Consider the following 24,919-nt stretch of genomic DNA (forward strand, 5'->3'; position numbering starts at 1 on the left):
TATATAAAATTAAAACCTAAGTTTTTCAGTTATATCCAGATGGCGCCCATAAAGCAACTGTGACATGACAATTGACAGCAAACGTCAAATCGACTACCGCATTGAAAATGTCATAAATCCGCCATTATTACCCATGTTAGTGTTGCATTTCTTGGGAGAGAAACAATATTATTTCCAAATATTTAAAGTAAATTTGTAGATTTCATCAAAAATGGTTAAAAAAATATAAATATTTTTTTAACCATTTTTGATGATTTGATTTTATGTTATTTCCGCCAGGGTACAATGACTGATCCTGGGCTTCAATTTTGGACCATCTTCTTTGTCTTTAACGCATTCTAGGCCTACTGGAGGTTTTGGGTTTACGACTACAAACTCAAAACATGCGCAAAATATTGTGCGTTTCTGAAGTACAGAAAAATTAATAAATAACCAAAAAAAATTTGAAGGACTCATTTAAATTTCCCATGACGTACACATACATACAATCATATACGTAACTGCAACTCATGTACTTATATGTAGTTTCGCCATTGGTATTTTACGTCCTATTAGTTTCCAACCCGAATTTGTTCAAGTGAATTCATTTCATTGTAGAAATAAACCCGAAGGCTGCTTTACAAAAGAAAAACCAACTAGGGGACTTCGTTGTTAACGTCCGGCTGCTCAGAGATTGCGTTTCTGACAGGTCGTGATCGAAAGGGACAAACATATTCAATTATAATTGCCTCGTTATTTGTCTAATCACTACAAAGACAAACAGTTGTCATAAACAGCGCAGTTAAACTTGTACGCCAGTTCAAAGTTACATTGCCCATTTGATCACGACCTGGTAGAAACGCAATCTCTGAGCGGCGGGACATTAGGAACTACAGCTAGTTTTATACTATCAACAATCTCGAATAGAGAAAGATTTAAAGCTTTAATGTATCAAAAAAGCATAATTCAATAGTTTTCTGATTTAGTTGACATTATCAGCCATATTATATTACAGGGCCAGGCCAAAAAGAATCCCTAAAGGAGAAGCGATATGGACTTTACCCCCCTGCCCTACACTGCCTCGTTGTCACCCTAAACCAACCAATGCGGATTGGGGGACTTATGATGATAAAGAAACAGTGTTAAAATGAATTTGTCAACTAAATCAAATGTAGCACAACCAAAAATCTACAAAAATGCACTTTATAATAGGATTGCACACTTATTCATAATTTCATTACAGTTCGGGTCAATTCGGAAAGATAAATCCAAAAAAGCACGACGCGAACTGTACATAATTATACTATACCAATAGTTTAGAATTTAAACTATCGTTATAAGTTTGGCGCATACTAAAGCTTGTTACTTGTTCTTGTTACAGTAGAATCACCTTAATTAGATACTTGAAACATGATCGTCAACATGTACACGGATTATAAGGATATTAAACCCCAATGAAATAAGGATAGAACACATGATACGTTTAGTATACGAACAGCATTCGTGTCTGTGTCGACAAACGTCATTACAGTTCGTGTGTAGCATGGTGCGGGAGACAGTTGCCTGTATGAAGTTCATAATACGTACTTCTATAGTAACTTACTATAGAAGTACGTATTTCGTATTTCTATAGTATTAATCGCAGCAACTTTCAAGAGTGAAACGAATTGTCATCCGCACCATGCCACAGCGCATTCGCATAGTTCGCCATTAATTTTATCGACAATCACCTTCACTGTCTCTGAAGCTAAATGTATCATGTGTACTATAATCCCAATACAGATGATAAAACATCTAAACGCTGTATTATATATTTATCATCAGCATTATAAAGTCCGGCCGCTCAGAGATTGCTTTTCTGACAGGTCGTGATCGAATGGGACAAACATATTCAATTACAATTGCCTCGTTATTTGTCTAATCACTACAAAGACAAACAGTTGTCATAACCTTGAAACAGCGCTGTTCAACAACCTTGTACACCAGTTCGAAGTAACATCATCCATTCGATCACGACCTGTCAGAAACGCAATCTCTGAGCGGCCGGACTTTAGACAATTATTCTGATGATAAGTGAAATGCAACAAAACGAGACAGTCATGCTGTCTCTCATAATCCTTGATCCTGATACGTATGAAACTACTGAAGGCAGATGGAAATCCCTAAAACGCATCTTAAGGTATAAAAACAGTATACATAATTCCCAATTAACTAATATCTACGTGCTCCTGTGATCATGTTTTTATCATGATTTTACACCAATAAATAAAACTATGACTACATTTATCATGGAATTGTAAATGGGCTACTTTTCCCCAAATCCTAAAATCCTAAAATTCCATAGAGTAGAATGAATTTTCTGGATACAATATAGATTTAGATTATTACAATAAAGATTTTATTAGCATTACGTATCTTACGATTTGTATTGAAATATTATACGAATTAAAGTGATTAAAAAACTATTAGTTTTACTATTTCAGTGTTTGTCATCTGTCATTAAAATATTTTAATTTAAAACAATGTCATTTTACTCTATGGTATCAGTAAGCTATATCTTACAAGCGTTTTCGTTAAGGTGATATAGTACTTATAAATTGTATAAAAAACCATATTTTTAGTATGTTTTAGTACGTTTCATGCGACAAAACTATGTTTTTTTTTTTTTGCTAACAAAAAGCAAAATACAAAAGCTAGATATAAGCGTGTTGGGAATCAGCAAAATTGGGACGAATGTTAAGGTTTGGAAGCGAAATATCTATAGGATATAAAGAATTAAAATATCTACTCGTTATAATAATAATAATATGTCAGAGATATTACACTACATAATTTATAAAAGGTTGTTACTTTTTTTATATCAAAGGGCTAGACTCGCCATCATTTTGTTTTTTTTTTTTATCGCGGCACACACATGGTAAGTATGAGTCCGCACGCGAACAAAATGTCAAGTAAGGTGGTAATCTAGAGTATATGTAGAATGAACGATAGTACTAATGTATTTTTTATCTCCAAATATCTTAGCAACGTGACACTTTGGTATGCCATGTTACTTGACATTTTTGTTTTGTCTATGCCTCTTACCCACACATAAACCCAATAGTCAAAGTCATCAGGTGCTTTTCGAAAAAAAAAAACAAAAAGGCAGCGAGTAAATTACGCCAGCTTCCATAAAAAGTTTGAACACCTTAGCTCCAGTTTTATGAGCCATAAAAATAAATAAATTATTATGTCTACTCTCAGACCAATTATAGAAGGACTTGTATCGCACTCATAGTTTGTCATTGTCTGTCATTTTCTGAGGAAAACGAGCTTAGATTTGGTTAAATCTTATACTAAACTAGAAGTTTTTGCCCGTTTTTTTAATACAATTAAATTACACAAAAAGGTATTTTTACGGAGCTCTTTAACCGACGAACACGATTACAACTATTTAACATCGATTCTATAGACAGTTTTTATAATCGCATTAGATCGTTGATTATATACTTTGACAGAAAATTAACGTCTAGCGAGGCAGGTCCTATACAATAATTGGTCTGAGTGTCTAATAGATCACCTTAGCGATTACGTTTGCAACACCGATTCGTGCGTGTACGTGCATTTTGGGGTACGTCCTCAGCTGGATACCTGTTCGTTGAGCTTCTGCGGTATCACTATGAGGGTCGTCGCCGTGTTGCCGATGCCGATAAGCAGGAACGAAAAACTTAACGCCGCCACCTGTTCCAGTCGGTAACCAATTGACAACTTTTCAAAGCCAACATACACAAAATACTCCTACACTCCGCCCCACGGAACAAGTCCCGTAAACGCGACGCTAATGTCGTAATGGCGCTCATTTGTGTAAAGCGTTGTCAATTATTTTAGTTTTTAACCGCGGGACTTCTTACGTGGCGCGGTATCTACATCGGGCATCAATTGATAATGTCAAACATTTTCTTCACCTTAATTAGAAGACAAAATTTTTAGTACAGTCTATTCGTTTCGATAGTGTCTGTACAGCTTCCGGCGCTCAGTGCTTAATCGTTAAATAGATCGTTCAATAAATATTATCCTATTATGTTCGTTTTAATTTATTTTTATAATAAAAGACGAATATAAATAATTAGTGTGGTAGCAAAAATGATTTTAATAAAACTTTTAAATTACAATAATAATAGAATTTTAATAGAGAAGTATTAGTTACTTCTTTATTAAAATTCTATTATTAATTTCTTTAATAAAGAAGTATTAGTTACTTATTACTTAATTCCAGTTCTAGGTATCCCCATTATTTTTGAAATGTATTCTGAGTTAATACAAAACAGCCAAGCCAACAAACAAATTTTCACTACGACGCTTGAAATGTGAAAGCGAACGCGTCACATCATCACATGGCTCCATTTGAGATCGACTTTTGGCACTTTAGGGCATTTCTCAAAGTGTAAAAACGAATAGACTATAGCAGCAGTAGAAGGAATCAGCCAGATTTGACAGGCATTAGTGTACAACTTACAGCGATATGAATACACTATAAATAGGGCACTAATATAGAAACCTAACAACTAACGGCCAGTTTCTTCATCGCAAGTAACAGTCAAAGTAACGTCATAAATCAAAAGTGACGGTCTTATTCACTAAAAATAAAGTCTTCTTTACTACTTACTACTTTTACTGTTACTTTAGCTTTACATGAAGAAACTGGCTGTTAGTGCATAATTGGAAATACGCTTCACTTATTAAGGCCCTTAATTAAATTACTGCACTATTTATAGTGTAACTAAATCATCAATTGGTAGTGATTTTGGTCGGACGGAAATTAGCATCAAAGATCTCGTGATAGAAGACCACATGAAAAATATTTAGTACTTGTAGATTTTGGGGTTCTATTAGTTTTATTTTTTGCTGTTCTGTAATTTAGGAAGAAAATTTAAATAAACATTTATTAAATATGATGATGTCATAGTTACAAGAAATATAATAATGAATATTTGAAATAAAATCTTTTCGAGCTTTTTGAATTTTTACTGTAACTTTGACTTCATCGCCGCATGTGATTTTTAGAAATTAAATGTTCATTTTTTATTAAATTAAAATGACCATTCAAACAAAAATTTGAAATCTTGTCAATTGGAAAAATTAAATAATGAATTATTGATTAATTTTGCAGTTATCTGTGAAGTATATTTCAGAGTAAACACCATACTTGAAAATATTTGCAATGGTGAAGAAAAATTAGAAATCCATTACAAGTCGGGATTCTGGGTATTATAATAACCTCCTCCTTTTTTTGGAGTAAGTTAAAAATAAGAATGATTTAATACAACATTAAATGATTCGTGTAAAGTTGGTGGTTTTGATATATTAAGCTTGGATTCGTCGATGTATTGCACACAAATACATATTTTTTTAAAGAATATCATGTCTCTTAATCACGTCTAGTCGTAAAGAAGTTGTATAGGTGTGGATACAACAATATAATTAGCTGACTTATTAACTAGATTTTTTGTAATAATATTTAAAAAAAATACGTAGGCAAATTTTACAGCTGTTCTACTTTCTTATTATTCATCTTTTTTTAATGTTATTTAATACATAAATGACTATTTATTTCAAATTCCCGCGAAAAAAGTAGGCCCCATGATGTCTTATGTTTATTAAATAACCTAAAATCCGGCCGCTCAGAGATTGCGTTTCTGACAGGTCGTGATCAAATGGGAAAAAATATTCAAATACAATTGACTCGTTATTTTGTCTCATCACAACAAGACAAACAGTTGGCATAATCTTAAAACAACGCAGTTCAATAACCTTGTACGCCAGTTCGAAGTTACATCGCCCATTCCATCACGACCTGTTAGAAACGCAATCTCTGAGCGGCCGGACTTTAACTGTAATGAATTCATTAAATAATATTACATGACCAACTGTTTCGGTTCTTGTACGCCACAGACAAACAATAACTTATTATGCAAAAATAAAATATTAAAAATTGATTTTAAAAGTTATTGTGTTTAATTTATTGTTCACCTACATAATATGGTACCAAGATATTTTATATTTTATCGTTATAACTGTCATATAGCCCATTGTCAAATGCAAAAGCTCATTGTTAAAAGGGCTCATCACTGAGAGTGGTTCGATTTCCGCCCGCTGAACTATTGTCGTATCCACTCCAAACACAAAAGATACGTTAAATACTATTTTTGAAGTGAAACTTCTTTATATTCTACTTCATATATGAAATGAATAAGAAAGTAATCGCGCTATGCGTGCTGCCATCTACACGTGTAGTCAGACGGTGATTGTTATTTTAAACCACCAACAGATGGCGTTCTTAGAGAACTTTGAAACAATCCCTTTTTGTACCATGTTGCGACTTTGTTGCACTTTGTGCATTGACCTCTTATAATAAAAGGACGCACAATCATGTAGAAAAATTCACTAGAAAACTGGTCAATTTGCTTTGACAGTTTTAGAATTATTGGTAAAGAAAATTATACCTAAAAGCCTTTAAATATTTAATAAAATCTCAAATCCAGAGCAAATGCAACCTTAAGGATTGAGTTTAAGGTTGAATTTGTAAATGCGACTACTTGAATTGAGTGCCAAGAAAAAGAGGTTGTGCATCCACTTTTTAATAGGAGATGATGACATTGTGATAAACTTTTAACCTACTTAAAAAAGGAAAGAGGTTCTCAATTCATCAGAATCTTTTTATTTAAGAAGTTTCACTTCAGACGTGTAGCACACTAGTTTTTTTTTTTAATGTGTATTCTACGTACCTGCCACGTAGCTTCCGGATGGTCGCTGATCTGGTAGAGCGTGTACGCGATGTAGAGCTGGAACACGTATCCGCCGAACAGGAAGGGCAGCAGGTAGGAGAGCCCGCGCCACATCCACGAGTGGAAGCCTTCGATGGTGATGTCCATGTTGTGGCGCGCGCCCAGCGCTTTGAGCCGGTACAGCACGCCGCTCTGGTATCTGAACTGCATGTATTGGACCACACCTGGAAGTAGGTGACCCTTTTCTTTATCTATATCTTCTTCTTCCTACTAATATTATAAACGCGAAAGTTTGTATTTTTTTTTATTAAACCAATAAAAAAAAAACATTTAATAATAAAAAAAAAACCAATAAAAACAAAGACCACAGAACACCACCACACACCACCACCACCACACCTAGTGACCCTTTAATTTTTTTTTAATAATATTTTTTTCTTTATCTATATCATCTTCCTACTAATATTATAAACGCGAAAGTTTGTATGGATGTTTGTTTGGATGTTTGTTACTCTTTAACGCCACTACTCCTGAAGCGATTTGGCTGAAATTTGGAATGGAAATAGATTTTACTCTGGATTTATTCTACAGCACGCCGCTTTGGTATCAATGTATTGGACCACACCTGGAAGTAGGTGACCCTTTAATTTTTTTTTAATAATATTTTTTTCTTTATCTATATCATCTTCCTACTAATATTATAAACGCGAAAGTTTGTATGGATATTTGGATGTTTGTTACTCTTTAACGCCGCTACTCCTGAAGCGATTTGGCTGAAATTTGGAATGGAAATAGATTTTACTCTGGATTCTACAGCACGCCGCTTTGGTATCTGAACTGCATGTATTGGACCACACCTAGAAGTAGGCGACAATGACTCTTTAATTTTTTTTTTTAATAACATTTTTTTCATCTTCTTATATAAAATAAGTCGTGTTTTTCTTCCTGACGCTATAACTCCAGAACGCACGAACCGATTTCCACGGTTTTGCATTCGTTGGAAAGGTCTCGAGCTCCGTGAGGTTTATAGCAAAGAAAATACTACGTAGGGTAGGGGTAGAGTAGGGGTGGGGTAGGGGTGGGGTAGGGTAGGGGTAGGGTAGAGGTAGTAGAAAGATTACATCAAGTTTCACGAAGTCGCGGGCAAGTATATTTTTAAATTTATTGAAGCATATACTCACTGATATAAGCAATAAACCACATGAAGGTATGCCTGAAGAGGTTCCAGGGCTCGTTCTGGGGCCACACCAGCAGGATCCCCGCCACCACGGTGGAGATGAAGTGGTGCAGGCGCCACCAGCCCTTGATCCTGGAGCCGTTCACCTTGAGGATGCTCTCGCGTATCGTCAGCGTGCAATAGTACCACACCAGGAGGAATATCAATATCAGTTGGAGCGGCCTGAAATTATAAAAGACCTTGGCTGAGTTTGTTGTGGGCTCTTCTCGGACCAAGGCGCGTTTGGGACCCTCGTAACTTTAGTTTTAAGTTTTCGACTATTATTACCACCTTTAGATTAAATTAATATATAACATAATCTTGACCTTTCTGAAAAGTGCTTGTAAACTAAGCCTAATTGAAATAAATGAATTTTGACTTTGACTTTATAAAATTGGCCCTTGACTACAATCTCATTGATGGTAAGTGATGATGCAAACTATAAAATAGTAAAAAGAAAATTTAAAAAAGAAAATTTGAGGTTCCTACATGGGCCTAAAGTGAGGATGATTTTTTAATCGTCTATTCCATCGATTCCCAAAGTGGTCCAGGTGTCTACGGAAGTCTCGGCGCGGTCTACGTTGACGTAACATAAAAATGGTGGTTCACGATTCGTAAGCGAGGGTCCACGAAAATTTATCTGGTTTCATACCGAATGGGGAGTTTTCTATATAAAAGAATTTGTGAATTGATTGCTTCCTTGTGCTGTGAGTAGCTATCAAATATTAAAGTTGGCAGAAATAACTTTTTCCCTGGACAATTTTACTTTTTATGGTGGCTGCAACGAAAATTTCCATAGTTGAATATAATTATTACATTTTTTGTCGAGTTTTGGATATAAATTTAGCAGATGGGTGAACCCTCGGTACCAATTAAATTAGAAAGTGGTCTATGAGAAAATGAAGTTTGGGAACCTCTGGTCTTTCAAATAGTGTGGGGTATCGCTACCGGTATGTTTATGCATTAAGGGTTTAAAAAATGTTTCTAAGGGTTTAAATTAAAAGTGCTAATTTAATCTACGGAACCCTATACGTGGCCCGTTTAGTGTTTTTTATTACGACACAATTAACTTTTGCCCCGAGGTGTCGGTCGCGGTAATAAATCTTATCAATCAATTAATCGCCGGAGGACATCTCGTCAGAAAGTTTTATTTACTGGATGCGTTTTTTACTGATCAATAAAATTTTATTGATCAGCAGGATTATTACGTAACTCGGTGTCCCATTCAAGTAATCAGTCACTACATCGTTTTTCATCTTCTTTTCGTTTTTGCAATCATCTAACTTTGTGTTTTCAACGAAATGTTGCATCATTTCGTTGAAAACACAAAGTTAGATTGTCGTCATTTTAAAGTGATATTAGTATATTAGTAGCAGTAGCAGGTAGTAACGTTATTTTAAATGGTATTTACGTAATTTCATTGAAATAATCATGTTAGATGATCGTAGAAACAAAAAAAAATTTACCGCTTAACCTAAAATAGTGCATTTATGGTTATTTCGTTGAAATAACCGTGTTAGATGATTACAAAAACGAAAATACGATGAAAAACAATGCAGTGACTCATTATTTCAATGGTACACCGAGATATATAATATCCCCGGTACAGTAATCAAATCGTAGAATTACAGACAAACTCATTCGCATCCTTTTTTTATATGAGTGATGTAAGAAGTTGACAAATATGCATACTGGATAGAAGCAGGCGTTACTTTGCGGAAGTTCATCATGATTATATAATGATTTATTTATTTTGCTATCATCCGCGAAAATTCGGCGAACCCATGCGACAACGTCACCCAGGTCCGACAAAATACTCTCTACGTACGTTTCACCCCGAAACCGGAGCATCCTCAGGAGATGTTGACTCTACAACGTGCAATTGCAAAGTCAATTTTTTTGCATTCGCGGATGATAGCAAAATAAATAAATCATTATATAAATATGCATACTCCATACGTAATACAAGCTGACGCAAACATATTACTATAACTGCGCATATAATGATTTTAAGTATGTTTTTATAGTCCTCCGGTAAATGTTACCTTGAACGGTTCTCGAATAGTAGGTACCTAGTCTTATATTGATATTTTTTTCTTATTTACTAATCCATACTATCCGTAAGTGCTTAAATTATCTATAAATAATGATTTTAAACTTATTTCGTGGTTGTTCATTATGAATGTTATTTAAACGGGTACATACCACGATAAAACGACGAGATTTTTATTGTCGATATTTCGACCCAGTTGCATGGATCGTGGTCACGACGGGACTATCTATAAATAGTTACTGCGACTTCAGATATTGAGATAAATTGTAAGGCCTATAGCCTTACAAAGTTATATTGTGTAGAATACTAGCGTACTGCATCCGCCCTTAGACCTCTTTAATCCGGCCCCCTGACAAAATCCGTTCGTACTTGAACTTTGTGCGTTAAGTGGTTTTCGAGATATTATCCTGACTGACCTTTCGCTTTTACGTATTAAGTTTGGGTTTTTAGTATTTCCAAGTAATTATGTGAGTTTTTTAGAATTGGTGGTGTGACGATTTTATAGTAATAATTGACGGACTAAACAGCTAGCCCATCAGCTGGCGTATGAACTAATTTAGTCTTCATTAATAACCGATTATAAAAATTTAAAAACCCCCTGACACAAAAACCCTCGTTCCATTTAAAAAGTAAAAAATAACAATAAAAAAACTCAATCTTAAAGTACCTAAGTAAGTATGTATTAATAATTCTAAAAAAAATACGTCGCGTTGAGGGACCGCTCCAAACCTAACAATTTAATTACAAATACAAATACATGAATTAATTAATTAAGCAACATGAATTTAAGAACATATAACATAGTTCTTGTCGAAAACTCTCAATTTTTTTTAAAAATTCAAAAGTATATTTTTTTGTTGACCTGACCCGGGATTCGAACCCTGGACCTCATTGTTCGTAGCTGAACCAGCTAATCACAGGGACCAACGAGGCAGTGCTTATAACTTTCAATTTTTTAAAAAAAATCCTCCTGAGGTCCTGAGGCTGATCTTTCACCGGTCGTGTCGGTCTGCATAACATAAGTTGAAAAGGAGAGTAGAAAAATATATGTAAAAAATAATTTTTAAAATTTTAAAATATATTTAAAATCTTTCCATCCGACTGAGAGTGAGGAAATAGAGAGTGCACCTGTGTATGCGCATACAATTGTGCACTATAATATCGCCTGCGTTCATTGGCCCCCGTGGCCGAAAAAAAAAAGAAAAAAAAAAGCAATTCAATCTGGAGCATATTATAATATCTTACCTAAAGTCTATGAACAAGTTGGCAACAGCAAGAACAAAGGCGATCGCGCTGAGGATTAATTTGAATTTCTCATACTCATCCTTATACTTAAATCTGAAAGATAAAACATGTACACATTGAATATAGATACCGTATCGTTTCAGTTGAAACAGGAAGGACTTTTAACTAATTAATTATTAATTAATAATTCATTATCGCCTATGAGTAATCGCAGTGGAAGTTTTTATGTTGCCTCGATGTTTCGATGCATATTTGTGCAATAGACAATTATAATAGACAAATTGTGCAATAGTTTACGCCAAATAAATGGAGAGCTTGCAGTAAGTTTGCTATCTAAAGAAATTGTACAATAATATACTAATATTATAAGGCTGAAGAGTTTGTTTGTTTGGTTTAATGCGCTAATATAAGGAACTACTGATCCGATTTGAAAAACTCTTTCAGTGTTAGATAGCCCATTTATCGAGGAAGGCTATGTGCTATATATTATCCCCGTATTCCTACGGGAAATACTAATCGCGGGTGATACCGCGCGGCGTCAGCTAGTTAGGAAATAAAAGAAAGGATACTATATCAAACTCCTAATATTCACAATTTTTTTAAAAGAATAATTGCCATAGGCATCTTTTAAATATGGCAAATAGTCCCATAACTCTCTATTTAGTCGGAGAAACTGTTAGTTGAGTGGATAGGTGGGGGAAGAGAGTGTGGGTAAGACAATAGTTCAGCAGGCGAGGATCAAACCCACGACCTCGTGGTGTGAGTGTGAGTCCGGCCCCTTTATCGTGGAACTATTGAGTTTTGAAGCTTTTCTGATGCAGGAGAATTTCTGCCAATAAAGTCTGTTCAGCCGGATTTAAAAAAATGCCGCCTGAAGGCCGTTAAAGTTATCTAGCGCCAACTGAACTCTGAAATTCGATAGGTATCCTAGTTTGCAATCAATACAATTACTTACCTTAAATTGTGTTAATATATTGCAACTTTTAATATTGTAGTCGGAATAAAATATTAAAAATTAATGTAATATTAGATTAGATAGTACAGACATGTATTACCCTCTTAAAATAATACATCAAATAATAAAAATAAATAGTCATATAATAAAAAAAATCATCGTTACATTTAAAAGACTCATTTTCTTTATTTCTGTAAAATTTTTACGTCAAATATGCCGCTCCGTAAAATCTGCCACCCTAGGCCTACAGCCTACTTAGCCTACTGGTAAATCTGTCACTGTCTGTACTGTAAGCCACATTCGAAACGTTTAAAAAAAAGAAAACAACTCTCACTTGTCATTTTTGTTAAGTATTGATACGTTCACATTCCCGAGTATGATCCTGAGGTAGAGGCCGTTTTGTTTGGGGAGAGTCGCCTCTATTTCGTGTAGCATCGCTTTCCTCTTCATCACTTCCTTTTCTAAGTTCGCCAGGCGCTCGTCTTTTGTTGCACCCTTCTTTTCCATTCTGTAAAAAATGTTACTGGTATATTTTGACAAATTAAAGTACCTATACTAAAAACATACGAGTTCAAAAGGTAACTGAAATGAAATTCTTAAAAACTATTTGTGACTAAGAGTCGTGATAGCCCAGTGGATATGACCTCTGCCTTCAATTCCAAGGGTTTATGTTCGACTACGGTCCGGGACATGTAACTCCAACTTTACAATTAGGTATTTTAAGAAATTAATATCACGTATCGCGATGTTTGGAAGTCCCTACAAAAGGCCTATGTCCTGCAATGTACGTCCATCGGCTGATATGATGATGATCGAAGTATTGTACAAAGTTACGCTAATAGTAACACATAGTAAAACAAAAACATATGTTGTCTGGGAACCTTGAAAACTCCTCAGTGTTTCCATCGGTCAATACGTGATTGAGATTGTGTGAGTCACGTGTATCAAAGTTCAAAAAATGATAAGCATTTTTAAGTAAATCCTTCTTAATTTTTATCGCTTTTATTGTTTGTTGACTTAACAATGGATTTCTGTAGAATTTTAGGACTTTGATCTGTATTAATATTATAAACTAGTGGACTTGGTCAAGTTTCGCTTTGACTTTTGTCCACTTCTTCCCTATCCCTACCCCTACCCTACTCCTACCCTACCCCTACTGTATCGCTACCCTACCCCTTCCCTAAAAAAACTCTCGGTAAGAATCATCCTAGTATTTTAAGGAGTATTCTAAAAAACTAAATCGGTACAACCTTTCTCGAGATTTGCGTTTAAGAAGATTCAAGATTCATTTTTGTATAAATATAAAAATGAATCTTGAATCTTCTTAAGCGCAAATGCAAATGAAAAAAAAAATTGTTTGTTCGTTTATTTGTTTGCATTGACTAGGCTCTGAAACTACTAAACCGATTTAAAAAATTCTTTCACTGTTGGGAAGTTACACTACCCCCGAGTGCTATAGGCCATATTTTTTCCCCGTATTCGTACGTTAATAGTTCTCGCGTTTCGTTTTTAGGGATCCCTAATAAAGTCCCTAGTCAACGTCAACCCTGCCAGCTAAGCAACATATCTACATATACGTAAAAAAAAACAGATATAGTGTACACACATTAAGGGCACGTAAAAAATTACGGAAGAAATATACGTAATGAAATTAATAGGAAAACTAGCACAGCACAGGATTGGAAATTTAAACAATTGTTGTATGACGTGATAGCCAAGTGGATGTGACCTCTCCCGTCGATTCGGAGGGCGTAGGTTCGAATCCGGTCTGGGCATGCACGTGCACCTCCTTTTCAGTATGATTTTTTTAGGTGTAAATATATATATGCCGAGTGGTTAGGGTAGGCCTAACCCAGGGGACGGGCATTCCCTTTTCAATAACATTTGTACAACTGTTAGCTTCACTACTTTCCATTGACGTATTAGGATTATTATCTAGGGATGGACTTGTCTATTATTAGTATAATAATGAAATTCCATATCGGTGGCCCAGAATCGGGTTGGAACAGGTCCACACTAAGGTGTGCACGGCTCTGAGCTCTTTTCTAAGCTCTCATTTACGTATGCCTAAGTTATGGCCTAGCTCTTTACTGATAATGCACAAGCGTTATCTACATTGACCTAATGCTTGCTTGACATTCACATATCCCTATAGCTAACATATCTTATCTCAGTGGTATTTGTTATTTGTAATAATTTCTTTTATAAGAACATTATCCTACTAATATTATAAACGCAAAAGTTTGTATGGATGTTTGTTACTCTTTAACGCCGCAATTAGTTAACCGATTTGGCTGAAACTTAAAAAGAAAATAGATAATACCCTGAATTAACACATAGGCTACTTTACATCGTGGAAAATCTATGGTTCCCGCGGGATTTGTGAAAAGTTAATTCCACGCGGACGAAGTCGCGGGCGTCCACTAGTTGAGCATATTTACGTTATGATTTTTACAAAGAGGGTTCTTCTAACATGTATATCACACTAATCACACTATGAAACAGTAATATTATAAAGGCGAAAGTTGTGTGTGTATGTATGTTTGTTCCCATTTTACGCTGCGGCTTAGAAACCAATTTGGCTGGAATTTGGAATGGTATTAAATTTTACTCTGGATTAACACATAGGCTACTTTTTATTCCGGAAAAATCACGGTTCCCGTGGGATTTGTGATATGGGAAAATATAGCAGGGAATAACTGACAGATTATGCAGTTTCTTAGAAATTCTGGAAGTCTTTTTTTTCATCATATTTATATTAGAAGCAATGAGCATGACAAACAGTTTAGTTTCCAAATTGGCTCGTTATTATTATCAAGGTAAAGAATTAGATAAGTAGCAGCTTAAAGTTTTAATTTACGACTGAACTCAGATATGAGCCCGAAAAATTAACACTTAGATAAAATGTAAACTACTAAAAATTTATTACATCTTGTTCCATAATTACATACATAAGACATTGTGAATTACGAGTATATCTATGAATTAGCAGACGCCGCGCGGTTTCACCCGCGTGGTTCCCGTTCCCGTAGAAATATATGGGTTAAAATATAGCCTATAACATCCAGTATTCAGGGATAGTGTAGCTTCCCAACAGTGAAAGAATTTTTCAAATTGGTTTAGTAGTTTCAGGGCCTATTCAGTGCAATCAATAAATCATATAGCAATCATTTAAAAGTAGGCACCCACAATTTTAATATAATACATAGATTGCTAAAATTTTCATTTGATACTTTAAATTAAAAACCAATTTTTATGCACTTTGCTTCTTATATGCACCAATGCCCCAAAATCAAATAAAATAAAAATTTCCTCTTTGAACCTTAAAATGTAAATTTAAACTGTAACAAAACTGCTTTAACTTATAATTAATATAAACTATTTTTCCTTAATACTTAAATAGCTTGTCTTCATAAATTAATGTGGTAATTAATGTAGAATATTATTATACCTAATATAGTTGAATATTCTAAATGCTGAGTTTGTTATATTTTCATGTGTAAACCACTAAACCTATTTTAAAAAATCTTTTACCAATGGAAAGATATAATATCAACTAGTAACATAGGTAAATATTTTATCCACATGTACCCACAGGAAAGGGAACTACACGGGTACTGCTGGCGACCACCAACTGTACAGTATACAGCCATATGTATAAATAACAAATCCATTAGTTACTTAATTAAACCAAAACAAAAAAAAAAATAACAGAGATAAAAATATATAATAAGGAGCAGAACATAGGCTAGTTTTTATCCCAGGAAAATCCATGGTTCCCGCTGGTTTTGTGAAAAACCGAATTTCACGCATGCAAAGCAACAACTGTGTGCTAGTATTCCAATGAAGTTGTTTAAAGTGAGCACATACATTTATTTAGCGTACAATAGCGAATAGAGTATAGTAATCTATACTCTATGCATCTCATGGATTCAGGATGTGGGTGCTGGGTCCATGAAGTGAGAAGAGAAACAACTCTAAACAAAGTCCGGGACTTGTGACCATGAATTTTATTAAATACTAGCAGACGCCCGCGACTTCGCGACATATCACACTTCACACTAATAATTTAAAGATGAAAGTTTGTGCGTAAGTGTGAAAGTGTGTAAGTATGTTTGTTCCTCTTTTATGCGGCTACTGAAGCGATATGCGTGAAATTTGGAATGGAAATAGATACTCTGGATCAACACATAGGCTCATTTTCATCCCGGAAAAATCCATTGTTGCCGCGGGATTCGTGACAAACTGAATTCCACGCGGACGAAGTGGCGGGCGTCCGCTAGTTTTATATAAATGTGAAAGTCACAAAATCTCGTAAACCACTTGATATACAAAGATGAAATTTGGTAGGGAGGTAGTTTATAGTTCGTAGGTATCCACTAACAACAGATTTTTCGATAGGGCAGAATTAAGGAGGTCTAAGGGCAAAAAAGTCATGGGCGTCCACTAGTTCATTTACAAATGGTATCATTTAAATTATTAATGGTAATAGGTTTAAAACCTAATATAATATGAACATGAAATGACTGTAATCAAGATAGTTATATTTAATGATAGATATATATCTGACCTTTTCAAGGCGCTATTTATTATTGACATGCGGTATCTTTGGTGATTTAGTTCTTTCAGACATGATGCTTGTAATTCTCCCACTTCTTCTAATTTTGCTACATAATCTTTGTTTAAAGTCTGCAAAAAGCACAATAATAATTATAGTCTGAAAGAAAAGATAATAAAAAAATATAAGAAGATAAATCTATTATAATACTAAAGAATGGTTGACAAATTTGTGAGATTATAGGGGGTAATATAAATAAATAAATATACTTAAACAATACACATCACCATCTAGCCCCAAAGTAAGCATACAGAGTAGCTTGTGTTATGGGTACTAAGATAGTTTTTATTTTTATTTTTTTTCATCTTATAAACAGATTTTTCAATTTTTTTTCAACAATATAAAGCCACATTTTTGTGAGTGTAAGTTATATTTTTTCCCCAAATTCCCACAGGAACTACACAGGTGAAGCTGTGGGGCGTCTGATAATAGAGAATAAAAGTAGGATAGCAACCAATATCTCTAAGTTTAAAAAGTTATTTTTATTTTCTAGAGGAGCTCCAAATTAATGTAGGTTGTTGGTTACAAATTCCCACAGGAACTAGACAGATGAAGCTGTGGGGCGTCTGATAATAGAGAATAAAAGTAGGATAGCAATCTCTAAATATCTCTAAGTTAAAAAAGTTATTTTTATTTTCTAGAGGAGCTCCAAATTAATGTAGGTTGTTGGTTACAAAGACCAAGAAAAAGTTTAAAAATAATAGCTATAGAAAGATAAGTCAAGAGAACATAAAGGGGAAGTCAGTCATAGCTTTATATTTATCAAAAGTAACATGTGTTTTTACTAAATTATTATAATATAGTGGTGATATTTAACATTTTTATGTAACATAAACATTTTACTGTAGTTTTTCCAAGTTGTATGTTTTAATTTTGTCTATATTATGATTAGCTTAGTTAATGAAAAATACTACATTACATTAATCAGACATTTAACCTCTTTTAACATAAGACAACAATGTTATGCATCAAGTGGTTGACTTTGTATTAATTCAATAACATGATACGAAAAGGGTAGAGCCCAAGAATTCAATAGCTAACTAGGATAAAGCACAAGGAAATGAAGAAAGAAAAGACAACTTGGAAATATAAAACTTACTTCTAAACGTTTGTAATCAGCCACTAAGTCTTCCCATTCTTTTAAACACTCCTCGACATCCATTGTATATATTTATTAAACACTTGATTTTAAAACCTCTAAAGAGTGTTGTTCAGTAAATAAAGTTCAAACAAATGAAGAAATATTCATAGCAATATTAAAATAAGCAACTTCGGTAAAGAACAATTTTCATTTCCCTTTTCTATGAAAATGAAGGAAATGCTCGTTTACAACGTCAGTTGCTAAAGCTGACAAGTGGCTGACAAACATGTGTCAAATAGCAATTTGTCAATGTCAATATCGCCCTGTTTTACTCTGTGCATTTGTCACAGATATAAAACATTCATTCTTAATTGACATTCTATTTCCTAAGCAATTATTCGAATTTCGGTACGATTTTCACCATAATATAATATGTACTTACTAGCTGACGCCGCGCGGTTCCCGTTCCCGTAGGAGAACGGGAATAATATATAGCCTATAGCCTTACTTGATAAATGGACTATCTAACACTGAAATAATTTTTCAAATCGTACCAGTAGTTCCTGAGATTAGCGCGTTCAATCAAACAAACAAACTTCAGCCTTATATATATTAGTTATAGGTTTAATAAATAGATATATTGCTTTCATGGTTAAAATACGAGCGATCTAATAGCGATTAGGGAGATATACTAAAGAATAGACAGATCATTCTTAACAAGGGATTCGATAACGGGGACGGAAAGAGGGACAGTTAGCCTCCCGGCCTCCCCTGACGATTGATAAATAATTAAATGCAACCTTTAGATTGTCAGGTTCAACCATAGATTTACGAGTCGGTACAAGCAAGTACTATTAATTCTATGGGTTCAAGCATAGAATTACGATGCCGAACAAGTACCTACCTACAATACAACTTCCAAGTTTGAGAAAACACACACACACAGAAAACTTACTAATTTTCACAAGTAGATCAAGATATTATCATTAACCATGAAGGACGTCAAGGAGGGAGGGGTAGCTGCCCCATTTAAGTTTCAAAAAATATAGCCAAATGCATAGCAACCAAGTTTTAAAGCCTATTATTTAATTTTACAATATCAATCATTATTTCAGTATGTAAACATGATTGTGCTAAAGTGTAACGTTTTTTTTTTTAAATAATATATGCCATCTTTTTTTTCAAATATGACCAATATTTCCATTCCCCTCCAAGTAATCGAGAAAGACTGTATTAGGAGTGGGTACGACAATAGACCAACGGGGCGGGGATCGAACCACCACCCCTTGGCGATGAGTCCAACCGTAGTAAAATTTTTAATTTTTACTGTACTGTGGCTGGCGACACCCTTGCCTTAAATATTGCCTGTAATAATAACTTTCTGGAATTTCAACACAAGCGTGATCTACACAAAATATATAAATAAAAAGACGGAGTAAATTACATATTTAATTGATTTATTTACAGAAAATATTAGACCAAATTCTATTAAGTTTTGGTTGTTGATTTTCTATATAAATTTAGACAAATTACAGTGGTTAAATTGGCATACACAAAACCCTCTGAAGTAGTTATGTTTTATTAGACAAAGATAAAAGTTATTAAGAGTATTTCACTAGGGGATTGCGTACACATACATGCATATTATTTCGTTGACATTATAAGCGAATTATTGTTGACATAAGTGCAAATACTATTTTATCGATAATAGTAATACAAACTTCTTATTCATGTAAAACATACATTACACTTTGCAAGCTCTAAATAATTATAAAATGACTTCCGTATATAAAAATCAAGGAGATTATATACAAAGATAGAGAATACATTAAGTATACACATACAATATGAATAAGTTACGAGCTAAAATTATTGTATTGTAGACAAATTATTTATTATGATTATGAGCAAAGGTCTATCAAATTTACTTGTATGGCTAAAGCCAGGTGCGTAGCTACCGCCGTTATCAGCTGTATCAATGATAAGGGGCCCCTTTCGTGTGAAAGCAAAAATTAGTATACTGTAGGTAATCCACAAACTGCTTTTCCCTGGCTAAAAGTGCGACCAAAAGTAGAAAACATCCTAAATATTCGTAGGTTAAGTAAGTCACAGGCGTATATTTTCTTTCAAGCAAGCATTGTTTCTGTTGTGAGAAATCTTTACCCTTATTTTGCCCCCCCTCCCCACCCAAATAATGTTGGCACAGGGCCCCCCAGTGGCGTGCACATCATAAATGCATAAACGCAATGCATACCCTGAGGATCCATAACGTATCTGTATTGGAGGTGGAATTTTCCATTTTGTACTATTTGTACCTACAGAACTTACCCTAGTTAAAATCCTTGTGCACGTCACTGAGGGTTCTTCAAGCCACGCTACGCCACTGGCTAAAGCGTACCACAAATTTGGAGGAACTATTGCTAAACTAACATCTAAGTAGGTTTTTTTTTTAGAAAACAGTTACCTAATGAATAGGCTAATATACATTTTTGGTTTGAAAAGTTTGTGGGTATGTAATTTTCTTTAAAGATTTGTATAGTAGAATACACAGTATAATATAATCTCCTTGACGGCACTGCTATCTATCTATAATCTTGATTAAACAAGCAAAAGATAATTGTATTACCATGCTCTATGCAATATCCATCAAACACCATTAGTACCTATAATAAGACATAAATCTTTCAATTGTGGCTGACAGTGGAAAAAGGACCTTATAATGACCTCATAATTAAGCTATTAGTCTTTTTTTATTCTCTACAAGTTAGTCCTTGACTACAATCTCACCTGATGGTGAGTGATGATGCAATCTAAGATGGAAGCGGGCTAACTTGTTAGAAGTAAGATGAAATCCACACTACTAACCACAGCCGAAGCTTCTCACCACCTAGACCTGAACCAATTAAGAAAACCTTAATCGGCCCAGCCGGGGATCGAACCCAGGACGTCCGTTTTCTAAATCCACTGCGCGACAGAGGCTGTCAAAACCTCATTATAAAGTCATACACTATAAGTTTTCATTTCACACTGCATTGTTAATTTTGATCTTATATTTTTGATATGATACGTAAAAATCACAAAATATGTCTCATAATATGGGTGAAACGTTTATAATAAGTGTTATAAGATTTAAAAACGCTTTTAGCATGGTATCACAAAAATATTACTGCCAAGTACAAATTTCCTTTTATTAAATAATCCGACTCAAACAAATAAGCAATTACAAAGGTAAATGATAATTATGCTATAAACTTAATACATACAATTTTTTTAAAAATTATAGAATTAAGTGTTAAGAAGAAGCATTTCGATTTCGCGGGCATTCACAGTACACAAGGAACACTAAGCTCAGTGGCTCCTTGTATAATACCTTTATGTAATTTTAAAATGTTTCATACAAATATTTACTAACAGTTTTATTATTAAGATATACTATTAGTCAAAAAGAATTTCCAAGTCTGGACTTTTGACATGAAATAATAAATAATTACATACAATACAAGAACAATTATATATTTTTTTTCAAAACAACCTTGTATTTAACCTTGTATATTTTGAAAATACATATTATATATAGCTTTGTATGATAGAATTTTTTTTCAAGACCTTATGTAATTTCAATAATTTAGATTCGTAAAATCTTTTTTGTTTATATATATAGCACAAAAACGCAGTGTATATTATTCGTATTTTATTCAAAAAAAAAAGTAAGGCAAGTTAAGGGACAGTTAATAGGAAATTTGCACCTGACAATGATTGTTACTCATAAATAGATATATTCGCTGCAAAGCTTCTAACAGCATGACGATACTTGACACTACTACAGCAACTACACACTAAGTCCTATAAAAATACCAGGCAACCAATTTCCTCGATATCGATAATAAATAACTACAAAACGGGCATCAGTAACCTTTGTGTCTAGCTACCACAAACAGCGTAGATAATACATTAAAAAAAAAAAAAACATTAATAATTATTATATCACACACTTCAGTTTACGTAGTTACTCTAAGTATGTTAAAACTCAAACTTAAAATTGTTTCGTGGGACATTTATGGTGCCCATAGAGATAAACATCTTATACAGTAATTTAAAGCACTAGCTTGTAGCAAAGGATTTCGTTTGAGACATAACAAAATTAAAACACTGAAGATAATTAATTATATATAAATAAATAGTAAAAAAAAATTTCTTTAAAATATAACACTCTAACTTATAGTTAAAGTTTTGAATCTACAAAACTTAAAATAAGTCCTTATAAAACTGCAATTTGTTAACAACAAAGCATCCATTCTCCTGAGACCGCACGACAGACCGGTCTTATTATTCATATTATATATTATTTATAGTTGTCTGTGTGTCCCTTGGGATATCCATTAATGCTGTTGGCGCAAAGCAAACAAACATAATGAGGATCGATCGAGCCGAGACAAACGTATATGAGTATATACAAACAAAACAAGAATAGGAACGACTTTCAGTCATAATGCGACATAGATATAGGCAATGATAATTTTATACTATAGATCGGTTACGTCCCTACAAAATCGCCTTTTCATTTTAAGTTTTCAACTAATTATTATCACCATTATCTTATAATATTATTACCTGACGTTTCGAAACTAAGCCTAATTGTAATAAATTGAATATTGACTATTTATACTGGTTTGGTGGCACCTCTAGTAGTTTATGCTTAGTGTGAAGAAATTAATTACCATAAAAATTAATCATCTGGTTTTAATTGCTTTAAAATTGTAATATCATTTTTTTAATTTTTTTTAATGTAGCTCAGATTATAGAACAAGGTAAATAACATTCTCAAGTTTATGGTGCAATAAATAGTTCTATTATAGTATTTATTACCAATATTTTTTTTTTTATTATTCTGTCAAGTGTAGACTGTCTTTTTTAATGTTTTGACATTCCTATTCTTGTCTTGATGGTATAGCATTATGTACAGATTACAAATGTTCTCGATAATGTGATTCAGATAAAATGACTAAACTCAGGATGATTGTCATGAATAACCATCAAAATATCATATTCAAATTAAAACTAAAATTATCAATAATCAAATTAAGGTACAAGTTTTCTAGAGTGGACACATAAGAAACAATATTAATTAATAATAGTTATTTTATTTATTTATACCAAAATAAATTTAATATCTAAATGATCTTATTTAATAAACAATAACTATAAAATTAAAATAGAATAATGAAATGTTAAATTATAACACAGCTTTTGCTCCTCGCTTCGTCGTTCAATGGGGCGTGTGACGAATGCTACATCGTAGTTTTAAGTTTTTTTCAAAAAATTCAACTAAAATCAGATAATCCAAATTAACTATTCATATTTATACAATAATAATTAACTATGAACCATAATGTTTTAATGGAATGTGTGTGTTCTAATCGTTTAATGAAACATAGTATATAGGTATGGTGACGAAAAAAAAATATAGCCCTGCATTTCAAATGTTTAGTAACGACACATTATAAGGTGGTATCTTGAAAGTACAAATAATATGGTATATCAGTATTTTACTGTATAACTGGTTTCATATCCAGATTGCATTTACTTTGCTTTTATAATTAAGAAAATATAAAATCTTAAATTGATCCAAATTGGGAATCAAACCTAGGTCGTTTGTACAATAATAACTACCCCAAGAGGTCGTCACTAACTTTATTTTGAAATGTCAGGGTTGCCATCAGCTGTCTTCGCACACCATATATGGGACAAAGGTAATAAGATAGACATAGCATTGTCATATACCAGAGCCTAGCACCAATCTTTTTTATTGCAGCTATATCTGATTGGCTAAAATAATCCAATACGAGCGAGAATACCACAAACAGACAACAATCGGTGCTAAGGCCATAGATAATTCAACTGAACAGAAGGAAGAAATTATATTGTATTCTTTTTTTCAATAAATTATCAAAACTATTTCTGTCTCCATAAAAGACTTCACCATCAAAAACGAAACCTCCTTTCGCTCCCGTAGCGGTTCTAGTGAATGTGAATAATAATGATAAAGATATCATCGGTGAGTTTAAGTTACTATAATGGCAATGCTCCTAGCGACACTCCCAAACTTTGACGGTCTGATCGACGCTGCCCGATATCACGTATGGCAAGCTCTTGTGGAAATCTGGAAATAAATAAAACATGCTCCATTAATCTGAAAGGCAAACAACATAGTCTTAATCCGAGCAGTACAAAAAAATTTCCTCAATTATTGTGACTACCTAACTCAACTGTAACCCTGTGGTTTATAACTTAAACCATATAAGAACTGTAGCCCTGTGGTTTATTACTTAACCATATAAATGAGTTCTAGTTCATACAGATTTTCATAATTGCTGTTCACTAAACGGAAGTTAACATAACAATTAGGTAATATTAGCTTCTTAGCCTTAGTCCTAAATTATTTCATTTGGCGCTTGCTGACACACTGACGATGTCACTCACCGATGCTCGTGGCGAAATGCTGGTGCACGTAGAGCGTCTTGAGGCAGCGCGTGTGCGCCACGTCCCACACGCGCAGCGTCTTGTCGTCAGACGCGGTGAGCAGGAAGCGCCCCCTCGGGTGCACATTGACGATGTCACTCACCGATGCTCGTAGCGAAGTGCTGGTGCGCGTAGAGCGTCTTGAGGCAGCGCGTGTGCGCCACGTCCCACACGCGCAGCGTCTTGTCGTCAGACGCGGTGAGCAGGAAGCGCCGCCCGGGTGCACATTGACGATGTCACTCACCGATGCTCGTAGCGAAGTGCTGGTGCGCGTAGAGCGTCTTGAGGCAGCGCGTGTGCGCCACGTCCCACACGCGCAGCGTCTTGTCGTCAGACGCGGTGAGCAGGAAGCGCCGCCCGGGTGCACATTGACGATGTCACTCACCGATGCTCGTAGCGAAGTGCTGGTGCGCGTAGAGCGTCTTGAGGCAGCGCGTGTGCGCCACGTCCCACACGCGCAGCGTCTTGTCGTCAGACGCGGTGAGCAGG

The 24,919-nt window shown here is 34.3% G+C and overlaps 2 protein-coding genes across 4 annotated transcripts in view; both read right to left on the minus strand.

Annotated features, from left to right (window-relative positions):
• Positions 1 to 18,179, minus strand: part of LOC112054124 (transmembrane protein 120 homolog) — a 22,484-nt gene extending 4,305 nt beyond the window's left edge. For 2 of the 3 annotated variants that reach the window (XM_024093787.2, XM_024093784.2), the window contains exons 1-7: positions 17,930 to 18,179; positions 16,783 to 16,901; positions 12,547 to 12,720; positions 11,258 to 11,350; positions 7,925 to 8,142; positions 6,744 to 6,967; positions 3,610 to 3,699 (exon numbers count right to left, since the gene is read on the minus strand). In XM_024093787.2, coding sequence (XP_023949555.2) covers positions 3,610 to 3,699; positions 6,744 to 6,967; positions 7,925 to 8,142; positions 11,258 to 11,350; positions 12,547 to 12,720; positions 16,783 to 16,901; positions 17,930 to 17,992 — 981 coding nt within the window. In that variant the 5' untranslated portion in view covers positions 17,993 to 18,179. The remainder of the gene's footprint in view (positions 1 to 3,609; positions 3,700 to 6,743; positions 6,968 to 7,924; positions 8,143 to 11,257; positions 11,351 to 12,546; positions 12,721 to 16,782; positions 16,902 to 17,929) is intronic. The other variant, XM_024093785.2, reaches the window with a different exon arrangement.
• A 5,750-nt stretch (positions 18,180 to 23,929) lies between these two features.
• Positions 23,930 to 24,919, minus strand: part of LOC112054126 (lissencephaly-1 homolog) — a 55,419-nt gene continuing 54,429 nt past the window's right edge. The window contains exons 10-11 of the mRNA XM_052885533.1: positions 24,392 to 24,552; positions 23,930 to 24,071 (exon numbers count right to left, since the gene is read on the minus strand). Of these exons, the coding sequence (XP_052741493.1) occupies positions 23,998 to 24,071; positions 24,392 to 24,552 (235 nt within the window). The 3' untranslated portion in view covers positions 23,930 to 23,997. The remainder of the gene's footprint in view (positions 24,072 to 24,391; positions 24,553 to 24,919) is intronic.

Source organism: Bicyclus anynana, chromosome 14 (genome assembly GCF_947172395.1).
Source record: "Bicyclus anynana chromosome 14, ilBicAnyn1.1, whole genome shotgun sequence".
In the NCBI taxonomy this organism is placed as follows: Eukaryota; Metazoa; Arthropoda; class Insecta; order Lepidoptera; family Nymphalidae; genus Bicyclus; species Bicyclus anynana.